Source organism: Abramis brama, assembly GCF_963993115.1.
Source record: "Abramis brama genome assembly, chromosome: 11".
Taxonomy (NCBI): Eukaryota; Metazoa; Chordata; class Actinopteri; order Cypriniformes; family Leuciscidae; genus Abramis; species Abramis brama.
In genome coordinates, this window is record NC_139973.1 from 5,128,641 (window position 1) to 5,144,109 (window position 15,469).

The 15,469-nt window shown below is 37.1% G+C and overlaps 1 protein-coding gene across 2 annotated transcripts in view; it reads left to right on the forward strand.

The window, feature by feature from the left end:
• Positions 1-2,962: 2,962 nt before the first annotated feature.
• chd6 (chromodomain helicase DNA binding protein 6) overlaps positions 2,963-15,469 on the forward strand; it is a 42,897-nt gene continuing 30,390 nt past the window's right edge. The window contains exons 1-5 of one of the 2 annotated variants that reach the window (XM_084128160.1): positions 2,963-3,418; positions 5,865-5,916; positions 12,964-13,472; positions 14,715-14,862; positions 15,254-15,403. In XM_084128160.1, the coding sequence (XP_083984286.1) occupies positions 5,890-5,916; positions 12,964-13,472; positions 14,715-14,862; positions 15,254-15,403 (834 nt within the window). In that variant the 5' untranslated portion in view covers positions 2,963-3,418; positions 5,865-5,889. Of the gene's footprint in view, positions 3,711-5,864; positions 5,917-12,963; positions 13,473-14,714; positions 14,863-15,253; positions 15,404-15,469 lie in introns of both variants that reach the window. The other variant, XM_084128159.1, reaches the window with a different exon arrangement.

Sequence of the window (15,469 nt, forward strand, 5' to 3'; positions counted from 1 at the left end):
TAAAATAAAAATGAAATAAAAATGAATAAGAACTATAGACACTTTATAAAAAAGCTTTATAAAAATGACAAAAAGACACAACAAAATAATTAACTTTAACTGAAATTAAACAAAACAAATTCAAAATATGAATTAAAGACTACAATAATATAATGCCAATAATAATAATCATAATGCCAAAAAAACAAGGTAAAGGACTAAAAAGGAATCATTTAATTTAATAATTATATTATTATTGATCAATTATAATATTATTAATAATAACGTGCATTTGAATGATTAAAATTTCAACATTTTGCTATAGACTTCAAGATTTTAAATGGTGATGGTCAGACATGCTCAGAGGACATACAGATGGGAAGTTGACTTCCTAATAGTTCTATCGTTCTTTCTTTGCTTCCATCTCTTTCAGTCAGTTTACCATATGTGCAGTGCAGCGAAGGAACAGATGGTTTGGAGATCATCTGCTGTGAGGAACCTCAATCAGTGTGAAAGTGAGACGTGTGCAGGTGAACACACACGAGGGGCACATCCCTTCACTGCAGCGCTGAATGAACACACCTTAAAACAGACTCAAAAGAGATATTCTATGTGTTTGCCCTTAATAATATGGTTATGTGCAAAATGGCCATTTGTGTCAATGAAAGTGAGTGGTTCCATTATAGGTTCCATCACTTCTGTGGCCTTGAGCAGATTTGTCCTTGACTATAATGCATGCTGTGAACTATGCATTATACCTACAACTTCTAAAAAATAGTATGTGACATAATATGCAGTATGCATGAGCATTTCAAACCATATGGATTTGTTTTTACCAATGAGTGGCATACCATTATCGTCTTGGTTATGCATATTGTAATATATTTTGTGAAAAAAAAATTCTAATTTAGAAGTCTATAATATAATGAGTCAAGAAAGAGACTGAACGGTCATGATTGTGGGACAGTGTGCTCTGTTGCATTCTGCACTTTTCAATACAATTACTCATTTAGTGCACTTCAATATATGTTGACAAAAATAACTTGCATCCTAAACTACATGCTTTGTTTATTACAATATTAGTATAGTGGTTTAAGATAAGCTTAGACATTCTATAGAAGAGAAAGCATCTTCCAAGCATAAAAATCATTTATACATTAACAGTCACTGAGAGCTGAGGGTCTCTAGTGTGCTCCTCAAAGTCCTAGAGTCATTTCATCAGAGTTTATCTACAATGCTCTTGGCGGAGTTTTATAAATAAGGTTGTTTGGGTCAGCGGTGCACATGTAACTCAGCCCCGCAACAACACGATTACAAGCCAAAACTACTGCCAGAAACCTTTAGCGGAAGATGCCAAATTCAGCTTCTCTGTCTTTTCCCTGGGAAGTTTTGCAAGGTTACAAACAAGTTCAATATACCTTCATACATGCAGATACATATGTGACCCTGGATCACAAAACCAGTCACATGTCACATGGGTATATTTGTGGCAATAGCCAACAATACATTGTATGGGTCAATATTATCGATTTTTCTTTTATGATAAAAATCATTAGGATATTAAGTAAAGATCATGTTCCATGAAGATATTTTGTAAATTTCCTATCGTACATATACAAAACATTTATTTTTGTGAGTGAATGCTGCACAATCGCCAACATAAATGTAGAACTTTAAAGGAGATTTTCTCAATGTTTCGATTTGTTTTTGCACCCTCAGATTCCAGATTTTCAATAGTTGTATCTCGGCCAAATATTGTCCTATACTAACAAACCACACATCAATGGAACGCTTATTTATTCAGCTTTCATATGATGTATAAATCTCAATTTAAAAAAATTTACCCATGTGACTGGTTTTGTGGTCCACGGTCACATATATGAAATAGTTTTATCTGGAATAACATTATAGTGTGACAGCACTCAGTTTGTGCCAGCAGGTTTAATGCTCATAAATGGCACAGAATAAACTAATATAGTCTAGACACTAATTAGCAAGAAAGGAGGTGACACTGATAAAGCAAAACATTTTATTGCATGCATTAAGTGCAAACAACTATACAGAAAGATGTTTTAATGTTTTTGAAAGAAGTATCTTATGCTCACCAAGGCTGCATTTATTTGATCAAAAATACATTAAACAGTAATATTATGAATAATTATAACGATTTAAAATGAACTGTTCTACTTGAATATTTTTTTTTTCATGTAATTTATTACTGTGATGACAAAGCTGAATTTTCAGCATCATTACTCCAGTCTTCAGTGTCATGATCCTTCAGAAATCATTCTAATATGATGATTTGATGAATGAAAAGTTCAAAAGAACAGCAGTTATTTGAAATGTATATTTTGTAACATTACTGCAATTTTCATCAATGTGTGCATCTTTGCTGAATAAAAGTATTAATTTCTTTCACAACAAACTTACTGACCCCAAACTTTTGAACAGTTGTGTACTTATATGATGGCATTTTTGTTATTTATTACAAAAAAAGTACTGTGGTGGTACCAGCACTAATGTCAAGATGTGCCACGGTATTACCAGGGTTTTTATACATGACATGCACCATGGTATATTTCAAAGTACCATAGTATTACCATTTGATACCATAGTCTTACCATGCAATTTACTGTACATGCATGGTACTCAAAGAAACCCCAGTAGATGTCCAGAAGACCATGGCACCATGTCCAAACAATGGTACCATGATATTACCATGGTACTTTTTGGTTAGTGCAAGACAAGTACGCCTGAATTACAGCAATGACATACACTAGACTGTTTGATGCACAACGTGAATTTCTGTCTATGTCAAACACAGCTTCGGAATCCTCAAAAGAGCTTCAGGAAACCGAACACATCACAAGGACATATGCAGCTTCACCCACACGCTTCATTATAACCCCTGCTATTCTCACATCCGGGATATGAAACATGAGCAAAGACGTGGAATGTTACATTTTTTTTCCCCTCTCTCTCTCTCTTTCTCATGCGCCGTAATGATGGAGTAAAAAGCAGCATGATTGGTGGATGCAGGCGAGAAGAAAAATAAAACCCAGAACGTTGCTTTTGCACTCCGGACGCGACGCGACAAACGCGAATGAATCCAGCGCGTGCTTTCGATCACCGGTGAAGAACTGAAACGGGAAAACCTCTTGAATCACAGCAAAAACATCCACATCCACACAAGGAGCTAAAAGTACACAATGGTCGCTGGCGATGTGTGTCTCTCAGACAAGCTTGGCGCAGCGTCGCTTGAGTGACAGCTCGCTGGCCAATAGGAACATCCAGCGGCCCAGCTGCGCTTAGAACCGACCAATGGCGAACTGCAGAATACGGGCCTAAACGCATGTTAGGCTGTTATAGCAGGCGGCCAGCGCTAAACTTCACCAAATAATAGCTGTTTGTATTTTGGCTGCCGCAGTAGCCATTTTAGGTAAGCACATTTTTAACTTTTTTTAATTTTAACGCGTCGCGCGCAAAACTGCACGGGGTAGGTGGCGCGCGGACGCGTCAAACTCTCGCATCCCCTCATGAATGAACTGCTCTTGTGCGTTAGGATTAAAGAAATTGCTCTGAGTTTTTTTTCCCTTCCCCGACTCCCACCCCCTCTAATTTTTTATGCATTTTTCTAAACTGTCATGGCGTTTAGTGTCCTTGGAAATAAATGCGGAGAGAGGAACGTGTAGGTTTTTGCGCTAGCTGATGTCCGGAGCCGGCGTGTCCAGGTAGGTGAGGTCGCGTTTGACGGTCCCTCCGCGGAGTTTGAGTGGCTCTTCACGCGTGTAACGCCTGAAATATAGAGCACCGTTGCCGTGACATTACAGTTAGCAAGCTGGCTAGCGCCCTACAGGGGCTAATGTATATGGGACACGATGTTAGTGTTTTTATAAGAGTGTTTTATGAGGCAAGTTTGGCATCTGTTGAGGCACAAAGCATCCCATGACTGTTATCAAGTACTAGGAACAATGTAACTTCTAGCACTCATGTGGTTTACTTCAACCCCTGTTTTTTGCTGCATCCCTACTGAAATTAACGTGTTATCTATTGATTTTTTTTTTGTCATTAATAATGTTGTATTACTTTAACAACTTTATGCTTTTCAAATTTATACATTGAAAATGCCTTAGAGCTTCATTGACACCTGTCTTACCTCAAGCAATGGGTTAGTTAGTATCAAGGGGCCCACCTGGCTTATAATGAAACTTAATTAATTCAATTAATTGGTTTTATATATATATATATTTATATCACCAATGATGTTGCGTTAGTGTCAAGACTTATTCTTTACTTTTTATACAATTGTAATTCATGACAGGTAGATTGACACCTATCATACCTCAATCAGTATCTTAGTTTGTGTTTGGGGTAATTATGTGATTATTATAGATTTATGTCACTAATAATGTTGCAGTACTGTTACGTCTTTATATATTTATTTTTAATTCAATGTCAATGCACCACAGGTAGATTGATTTGTCTTAACTGAAGGAATGGGTTAGTTAGTATCACTGAGGCCCATCTGGTTTATGGTGTATCAGAAATGTAGGAGATGTCCATATGGGTTTGTCACTGATAATGTTTCTTTAGTTAAACGCTTTTTCTTTTATATATATATATATATATATATATATATACTTCCAGTGCATCACAGGTGGATTGACAGCTGTCTTACCTCAAGGAATGGGTTAGTTAGTTTCAGGGGTCTCACCTGGTTTATGATGTAGGCTAATTATGTAATTTATTATGGAATTAAGGCGTTAATAATGTTGCATTACTGTGACAGAATGTTTTTATTTTTAATTCAATGACAATGCAGATGCGGTACATGTAGATTGACACCCATCTTAACTCAAGTAATAGGTTAGTTAGTATCAAGGAGCCCACCTGGTTTATAATGTAACCGTTTTGAAATTAATGTGTTCAAATGGATTTATCACTAATGATGTTGCATTAGTGTCAAAACTTTATGCTTTTCTTTCGTATGCAATTAAAATGCATGACAGGTAGACTGAAACTTGTCTTACCACAAGCAATAAGTTAATTATTGTCAAGGGTCCAACCTGGGTCATGGTGAATATTTTGTGATAATATGGATTTATGCCACTAATAATGTTGTTTTAATGTCGAAACTTAAATTTCTTTTGAATATAATTACAGTGCATCACAGGTAGACTGACAGCTGTCTTACCTCAAGCAATGGGTTAGTTAGTATCAGGGGTCCCGCCTGGTTCATGATGTAATTCTGTGATTAAAATGGATTTATGTCGCTAATAATATTGCTTGCAATTACTGTAAAAACACACTGTTTTTTTTATTTATTTATTTTATTCAATGACAGTGCAGGGCCTTTTAGTGAATATTTGGAACTATTTCAAATTATTTTAATCAAACCCATTAAGAGATTGAAGTTAATTAAATAGGCTGCATAAGTGGAAAGACGTTTGTTGTCATAACCTGCTATTAATGCAAGTCATTCATTTCAACAAAACACTTTTTTGTTGTTATAAAGTGATGCCTTGGTCCCAGGTGGTGGTGATAGTGATAGATTAAAGTTGACTCCTTACTTATAGTCGTACCCCAGTACAATATATAAACCTTGAACAATACTTATAGTTAGTGTTGAATAAGAATACATTTATTTATACTATATACATTAGTTATATATCTTAGACATTATTAATGTCTACTGCAGTCGTCTTCATAATATGCACTTTTCCCACTTTATTTATTTATTGTCAAGAATTCAATGATTGCCTTTACATTTTTTTAGTGTGCATTCTGAATCAAATTCTATGCTTTTTTTAAAAATTATTTAAAAATTATTTTTATACTTTGTTTTAATATCTGTATTCATGAATCCTTATATCTCTGTATTCCAGACGCAGACACAAAGATCAAGAAAAAATGAAAATACAAAAGAAGGACAAGCAGGTCAGTGTATCACATGTGTTCCCGTCAGACACTCTGTGAGAGTTCCCTCAATCTGTCTCTCGCACCGACTCTCACACTTTCATCGTCATCAGCATAATTTTTAGTCCTTGCACTATAGCTATACTTCAGAAAGATCCTCAGTTTTATTTAGCCTACTTTTTGACTTTAATATTTGACTTTAATGGACTATCCTCATCGCACAGCATCTCAAATGTTGGTTTGATCATTCTGAAATGCCTGACCCAAAGTCTGTTGCTTTCTCTTACTTAGCCTCTTAGGTAGGTAAACTTGCCCTAATGATAACTTTCTCGAGGGCAACACACTTGAGACTATAGGTTTACGATTAGGATTTAAGTTGCATACAAAAATGAGAAGAAAGCTTGTGACATTTTTTTAATAACATTGTTTCCTCCCTGAAGATTATTGAGGTTGTTTTTTCACAGTCAAGGAGATTTTGGAGTTCTCCGTTATGTTGCATAGCAGTATCAACTTTGTGATGTGTGCCCTACAATTCCTTAGGATAAGTAAAAATAATCAAAGGAGAAAAATGTTGACACATAGTATGTGTATAGAGCTATACAATTGTGGATAGCATAGCTCCGATTATCTACTCATGGAAGAATTTGATGAGAAATTGTTGAATTCAGATTGCAGGCAAATCTTAGCAGAGTTTGTGTTCAGTTTTCTTCTGAAAATATTTTTCTTAATTTGCTCTCCATTTAATCTCAACAGCCATGTTTCCTTCCAGATTTAATGCTCATTTTGGGATATTGCATAAAAAACGCTGGATAGAAACACCAAGATGCGCTCAATTATGGTGTATACATTTTTATCTGATAAGAAGAGATGCGCATAAACTGATGGAAACACATTTACTGAATAAATCCCTTGATGCGCAACAAAAAACCCATGTGACTTTGCCTCAACAGTGAATGTGATTGGATAACTGGACTAACTTCATTGCACAGCATCTCAAATATTTGGTTTGATCATTCTGAAATGCCTGACCCAAAGTCTGTCATCAAAATGTTTGGTATAATGACCTCCCAGAACTGTCTCACACGATTGCATACACAAACATCAGGCATCCGAATGCAAGATAACATGACGGCGTTTATTGCGTTTCATCTGTGCGCTCTGAGACGCGAGTCATTTATGATGTAGGAAAAAAGAGCCACTGGCTTCACTGATTGCAGCAACTTCCAATTTTATTACAGATATCCAATTTCCCATGAAGTGAATATTTTGTTCTCTTGAACACATGGGATGGAAACGCTGCTTTATTCGCAAATGTTTTATGTTAAATTCTGAACTTTGGATGGAAACATAGCTGTTACTACCTATGAGAAACAAGATATTCATAAGTTTTCTTTCTTGTGGACTTTTAAAACACTTTTAATCCTTTTTCACAATTAGACTAGTGGCCAGTTGCATAGCCACCATGTTAAGACTGTGTCTTATGAACTAGTTTGACCAACACGCATTTTGCAAATAGGCAATCAGTCTTACTTCTAATTCAAATTAGACCGATCTACCTTTTTATGTAACTGACTTTACATTTAGGACTTGTCTTGAAGAAGAAACAAGTAATAAAAACTCGTTGAGTGTTTTAGCGCAATTTTCTGACCTCATGGGATCACAACACTAAGAGATAGTAAATCTTTTCCTGGATTTTTTTTGTGCGTTCCCGAGATTAGACCTTCCTTAACATAATGCCGAAAACCCGAAGTCTCTAGGTGGTCTGGTTGAGGAGTATAGAAGGATAGAAGTGCAAGATTGGTGCGCACAGACAGAACAGAAATCATGAGTTAACAATCGCAATTTTGTCCGGTGGAAAATTGCGCTAAAAAAAGACTACATTTTAAGACTAGTTAAGACAATGTCCTTGACTGTGCCCTTTTGATTGAGAAGTTTTACTCTTTAATTCAATGTAGTTGTTTTCCAGAATTAGAATTGGAGATGTGTAAATGGACTCCAGTCAGATTCTAGTCTTAATTTTGATTTCTTTTGACTGATAAATTCAAACAAAATGCCTTAAGTGTGGTCTTAAATAAACAATTCTGTCGGCTGTAGGCTGTTTATGAGCTTTAAAGCAGCTTGCCGTGGTATATGTGCAGATGTGTTCATATTTGCATTTTATATGGCTTTGGATGTGGCTCATTCGGTATCAGATTTTGTCATAACTATACATTTTATAATCATGGTCACAATTACTGGTGACAGATCATTTCTTCATAGCCTAAGCTTATAAAAACCTGTGGCGCATCAAATGTTTCAAATTTCATTGAAAGCATTGGTGGTAGATTTTCTTCAAGAGGAATCAAAGAGTTTTTATAATGACAGTTAATGAGTTACCAGGCAGGAGAATGTCTGTTTGACTTAACTGACCACAGCACTGTTGTTACGTCTGCTCTCAGTTGATGCTTGACTCGAATGCTTTCTAGAAGAGTAGGTTTGGTCAGTGCAGGCTGGCTGGTGTAATGATTGCTTTCCTATAGGCAAATGCTAAGATTTTGAATTTAATATCTGTTGGCATATGCTGCAAATATGCCGTCTGCTGCACCTACATGGGATGACTTAAACCCAGCGTAAATGTTGCGCACAAACTTGCAAGAAGTTGACTTGAAATATAAATTAGAAATTTTGGCAAAACAGTCACATTGGCATTTAGTTGACATTACTGCTACATGTCTAATTAATGTGCACCATCTGTGCCTGTTGTATTACAGCGTTAGCATATAATTCTCCTATTAAGTATTGGCTCTGTATACACTTGACACTCGTTTTTGGTGATCCAATCGCAAGTGGTCAGTGAAAGACCTTGCATTAGCATCTCTTTTGTCTACTACACTTACTACTTCAGTTTGTACTGCACATTAATATCAAGCATACAGAGAATTTATTTGCACAAGCTTTTGCACATTTTTAAAAAATCTTTTTAAATTTAATAAAAACATTTAAAAAAATAAGAATAACATTTTTACGTAACTTTATTGTATGCAATGAAGTTCATGGAATTGATTATACAGTAAAGTGTTAAACAGAGCTAAGAACGATTATTATCTTAGAAAGTGCAAGGGATATGTGTGTGATGTGAGTCTGAAGTCTGTGGAAATCCCCTATATCTGATAAGTACTTCAGTTAGTTGACCTCCATTCATCTGATGCTTTCAGATGAGGACGTTGAGATGATGATGATAATGTTTAACTTTGTTTCAAGTTTTGCTTTGTTAATGTTTGATTAGGAATCAGTGATATTCTCTATGAAATCCAACTTAAGTTCTTATAAAGATGGTGTGAGGTCTAGCATTGTGTAGAAAGATTCACTTTGCCGTTTTCATGATTTGCCTTTCAAGTTGTGTTGTACATCTCGATCCAATCTGTCTTGCAGCTTGTTTTGATTTTCAGGCTAGCAACACCCAGCTAATCATGCTAATTGTCAAGGAATCATTGGCTGCGCTTTGAAAAGGGAAAACGAGGTCAAAGTTGAACGTCGCCGCATTATGCTTGGAGTTCAATGCATTGGAGCGTGAAATCAGTATTTAAATATATCTTAATATGTATTTATCTCTGTGGTAAATTTTAGTTAGTCGAGATTTAATTGAAAATTTACTTGTGCACTAAAATACAGTACTTTAAACATTTTGATCAATTGCCTTTTATCATGGATTCAGGCATGTCTGTGTATTCCAGTGTGCCTGTCTGTTTCTACAGACCATAGTACCATAGTAATTAGCACAAAGAAACAGTTGTGACATTTATGAGTTGTGAATAAATCCTAGCCAGCGCTGTGATCATGTATCAGTTAGGCAGAACATAAATCAATGTCAGCATCACTCAAAATCTTCTGTCTCTCGTACTCCCCCTTGATAACTATATCTGCGTCAGTAAATACATATCATTGTTATACTTTGTAGTATGTCTCTCCTGGTTTCAAGAAATGTACAGCGTTTTGCACCTTTATGTGGAAAACCACCTGAGGACACTTCTGTGGAGCTGTCGAATTGTCAGCCGGATCTGGGAGGCTTTTGGTCTACTGTCAGGCGCAGAGGATCTAGACTCAGCGCTGGGATCTCTTGAAGTGAAGAGTGGTTGTGTGCAGTCAGTATAGCAACCTCTCTGTCACTTTGTCAGTTGTATGTAGTGTTCAATGGGATTCATGTGTTCTTTGCTTTGAAACTGTGACCACCTGAATTTCACTGCATTTACGATAGAAGGACATCGGGGACACCAGCAGATTAAAAAGAATAAGAGATTAAAAGGTAAAAAAGGCCAAAGAAACATTTTCACACTGAGAGACTTATCAATAAGGTTCATGTCTCTGAGTGCCTTTACATGCACATTCTTAACCTGATTATGCTTAATTAGCCAACAATGCACGTGATCATGTAAACGAGTTAACCCGTTTTCCTTTATCAGAGTAAGGCCATAAACTGCTTAAGCATGAACTGATCAGTCACATCTAGATTTTTGCCCTTACGCCGATATCGCCCAGCATGTAAACACATTAACTTGCTTTCTGTTGGCTTATTGAAGTGCTCATGTGTGATATGTGACATGAACGCGTCCTCACTGTGGATTTAAGCACATCCAGACAGAGCGAGCATTTTGCAGTAAGGGAGGAAGAAATATATCGCAAACTCATTCTTTCTTGATCACATCCTTTTCTTGAAATCTCGTGCAGCAGAAGAAGTGGTATAATCAAAATGCTGCATCTGTAACTGCATGACAGGATAATATATGAGCTGTAAGTTTCCCTCTGACATGTTGCAATACTCTTCTTCGGTTCTTAATGCTTTATTTAACATCACAAACGACAAAAGAAATGGAAATGCTCTCGAGTCAGATACGCAAATTATTGCGTTTTGACATTACTACCGGGACGAAACCTGATTTATTAATAAAGTCTTGTAAAAGCGGATTACTTGCGTTGTCGGGTTATTGGTTTGCATGTAAACCACACAGCAGGTTATTTGAATGAGCTGATTTTTGTGAGTTATCAGTGTACAGGTGCATGTAAACGTGCTCGCTGTCATACAAATTATCTGATCTACATTTTGATTTGAATTTTGGTGGTGTCAAATCAAAGTAGCCCAATTTAGTTTTATTATTTCATCACTGCGAGATGAGTGATTCAAAAGGCACTTCCGACCCTGAGAGCTTCATTATCAGGCCTTCCTGAAGAACCAGCAGGGATTCCCAGTGATTTGGTTATTTGATTTTTGACCAATTTTAAATCACTGCATGTTTATAAAAAATGATTAACAAGTCAAAGGAGGCTTTACAACTACAAATGAACATTTTGCCTATATATTAATTTATTTACAAAAGTAAGAAACTATTTTATACACATACACTACCAATCAAAGTTTGTGTTCAGTAAGATTATTTATAAAAATGTAAGAAATGTATTAATTTTTCAGCAAAGATCCAATAAATTGCTGAAATGTTTCCTTGAGACCCATGCCTACTCTTCTTCTCTGTCTGTTTTTAACACAAGAACATATCGTCTTTCCATTCATTCCAAGTGTGCGATTTTATTCCGTTTTTTTCTGAATCCATGAGCAAAACAATATGGACTTTATTTAGGGAGGTTTACAGATGTATAGAGCAGTTAAAGGACAAAAACAATGAATTCTTTCATGATTTTGCTTTTTGTTATTGCAGTTAGCTTGACTGCTATCGTGCATTTGGTGGAGAGGTGAATGCATGTTAGTAGGAGCGATGTGTGTGCATGTTTTATAAAGCACATTTGAGCAAGGTGTGTTCAGGTTTGGATCTGGCATTGACTGAACTGCAGCTGTCGCGTTTGGGAGTTGGGAGTTGGTATTGATTCATAGGGAATTTGATTGCAACGTGTGTATGTGTGTGCGCTTGCGGTTGGCAGATTTGCCTGGCAAGCATGCATACTGCAGCACGTCACGGGAATAGTCTGCAGTGTTTGCTTCCGTGCATTAGCCTTGCGTGCATATGTGTGTGATGCATAGAGAGAGCATTTTAAAAAAAGTCAATGTAAGGGCAAAAGTGAAAAGAGCAGTTCAGTTGCAGGTTGCCGTTTACACTTCATGTTGTCTGTACAGTGCAGTCAAGTACAAAAGTAGTGTTTTTTTCACCCATGTAGACATTGGCAATATTACCTTCAGGAACAATGAGGTCGATGCTTTTTAGACCCCAGAAAGGAAAGGGTTACCACGGAGACTGCGTGTTTACGTTCCCGCTTCCCACAGTTTGGTCCCGAGCCTGTTGCCATGACGACGGCCCTGATTCCAGCCCGCTTGCTTTGGAAAGCATGTGATTCATTGACATTATCCCCATACCTGCCTGCAGTCGCATGCCCTGTCGGGGAGTGCGTATATGTGTGTGTGTGTGTGTGTGTGTGTGTGTGTATGCCTGCACATGCGCGCTGTTCCACGTGTTCACTGCAACACTAAGGCGTAGTTAAAAATAAACATGCTTCGCCGAATAAGAGATACGGGGCTAAATGTGAACCAGAAACACAAAGCTCACAGACGGCAGTGAATTCTGTTTAATTCATAAATGTTATTTCCTGTAGAAGCAGAAGAACAGTTTTAATTTAATCTGCCCTATAATGTGTAATTGGGCATCTCATGACTGCACTACGATTTCTTTACGATAGAGCACATATGTAAATAGGAGTGAATATGGATTGAATACATCATAAAGCTCATTCACTATGTGCCATAAAATAACCTGTAATACATGCATTACCCTGCAGATAAAAACAGCTTTTAAAACTTGAGTGCTCTTTAAAAGAGCTGTGAGTGGATTAAAAAGTGAACCAAGTGAAAACAACCCCATTTCATTTTGCATTCACACTGTCCGTGGAGCCTGATCACTTTTTTAGTTTGTTTTAGTTCAGTATATATAATGTATAATAAACCAGCATGAAATTTCCCAAAACATATGTTCTATTGATAACTAGCAGATGGTTTGACTGGACAGGACAGTCTTTGATGTGTCTGTTTCAAACAACACACATAGTGTTTAATTAGAGGAGCGAATTCTAATCTGTTTTCTGTTTTTCCAGATGTCTGCCACCCATGTACTAAAGCACACTCCATCCGCTGCTGCCTCGAATGCCTCTGACCAAAACGCACAAACTACATTTCCCATTGGCCACTTAGGCAAAGAACAGTTACGGATTATCGGAGGGCCGCCCAATCATTGCATGACTCACACAAAGGCTGGGTCTGCGGCCAGCAGTCACAGTCTCCGCCCTTCATCAATCAACAGTGAGGAGGATGATGGAGGGGGCGGGACCAGGGTGAAGAAGAAACGAAGGAAAAAAGACAAGACTGAGTCAGAGTGGAGCAAAGATGGAGAGAGCAATGCTAAACCAAAGAGAAGGGTGCAAAAGGAAGGGAAGGAGATTCTTCCGAGAAAGTCAAAGGCGGTGAAGGAGCAAAAGGATCATAAGAGGGAGGCGAAAGGTCAAAAGGAGGTCAAAAAGGTCAAGAAAGGTCAAGATGTGAAAGTGAAACCACAGCCCAAGAACACTGCAACACATCCGCCCTCCAAACGAGGGAGGAAGCCAAAGTGAGTTGGTTAAAAGATAACAGAATTGTCATTTTTGGGTAAATATACGTAAACAACCATTCACAAGTATGTTTTTTTAATTATTATTTTAAAGTCTCTTATTTCTTATCAATGTTAAAAACAGTTGTGCTTCTTAATATCTTTGTGGAAACTGTGATACATTGATTAATATAGTTTAAAAGAACAGCATTTATTTATTTTATTTATTAGAAAGCTTTTTTAACATTATAATATAATTATATTTACTGAATAATTTCGTTCTTAAAAAAAAAAACTTACTGACCCCAAACTTGTGAATGGTATTGTACATGACATGAAATGGAGATGTTTTCAATGATACAAACAGTAATATTCATTCAGTATTATTTGTCTTACACTGGAGTTCTATATGCGCTTTATAACAAGACCATAATGGCAGGTATATTATATTCAACATACTCGGTGCCAAGTTTACTAAGAGACATCTTAATTGAAGGCAGCAAACTAGTTTTATGTCAGTAAATAATTTTTAGATTAACAAGTCAACTGACAAAACCATCTCATTTCTGTAAATTGCATCTTTTATATGTGACACAGTTTTGCAAGTACCGTCTCAGCGCTGTTCTTGCTACGCTCAATCATAGACCTTTTCATATCTTGATTAGGTGAAATGTGATACAGGGATTGTGAGCGTTACAAGGTGAATGTGGGTGCTTATGGGTTTCCATTTTGAAACCAAGGTCAAAATATGAAACCTGCAACCATGTGAAGGGCTATTTGGACTTTTGGTTATTTTATAGTGCATTTGGAGAAATAAAGGTGCAGTTTTATGCATGCATTCATAAGGTATTCAAATATGTAATTTGCCCCAGGGTTGCAAATAAACAATAAATACCACAATTATGGCTCTTAAAAATGACCCTCCATGAACTTGTAAAGTTTATGCCAATCGTCTTTTATGGGATACATTCCCTTATTTAACTTCCTTGTTCACTTTGTGGTTCCCTTTCAGCTCTCTCCAACAGTAAAGCAGTGACATGATTTTATTCAAGTGCTGTGCTCCAGCAAAACTCTTGTGCTGCTTGTGTAAATTGTCCACTTATAACCCAGGAAGCGTCTGCACAGCACATGTTGGTGTTTTGTACCATAATATGGCCTGATATCAGTCAAAGAACCCCTTGGTGGTTGGCTATACGATTTGTCAACCTGTGCAAAACTGTGCCAGTTAGATGAATTTTAAGAGCATGTGTTGCTGTTATGCAGAGAGCAGGGTGCCATGCCTCCGGAGAAGAAGAAGAAGGGAAAGAGGAAAAGTGATGCTGTACTTGAGATGGTGGAGAGTGATGACACAGCCTCTCTCAGCACGCTCGCCACCGGCGGTGAGGAAAGCACCGACCCTATGGATAACACTGTGAGTTCTCCTGAAACGATCTTCATCAGGCCTCCGGGCTTCAAATTTCATCATTCCATTATTTTTAAAATAAATAAAAACTACAAAAGAAAGAAAACGTGGTTAGAGTGACCATTTAAATGCAAATTTCTGAATAAGAGTTTTGATTTTTTTTTTAACCATTTAAATGAGAGCAATTTTAAATTGGAAGACAGGTTGGATAAATGTTAAAGTACACAGTATTTTAAAGAGTGTTTCCAAAAAATGTGAACATTAAATGTGTTATGAGTGATCTAGTGTGATTTTGAAATCACTTACTGATCATGTAACGTTGTACCAGTAATCTTTGGATATGCACAAGATTTTTTTACACAAACTAAATGACCAAATTATTCTTTTCTTCTCTGTGCAGAAGAGGAGATCAGGGCGTCAAGTGAAGCGGCGGAAGTACAACGAAGATCTTGATTTCAAGGTCGTGGATGATGACGGGGAGACCATTGCTGTGTTGGGCACGGGCCGAATTGCTGCCATGTCTTCCTCTACCCTCGCTTGGCAGGCTGAGGTAACTGTGGCAACATCTGCCATTATGCCACACCACACACCTGCCCTACTTCTGGAGGGGCAGAGC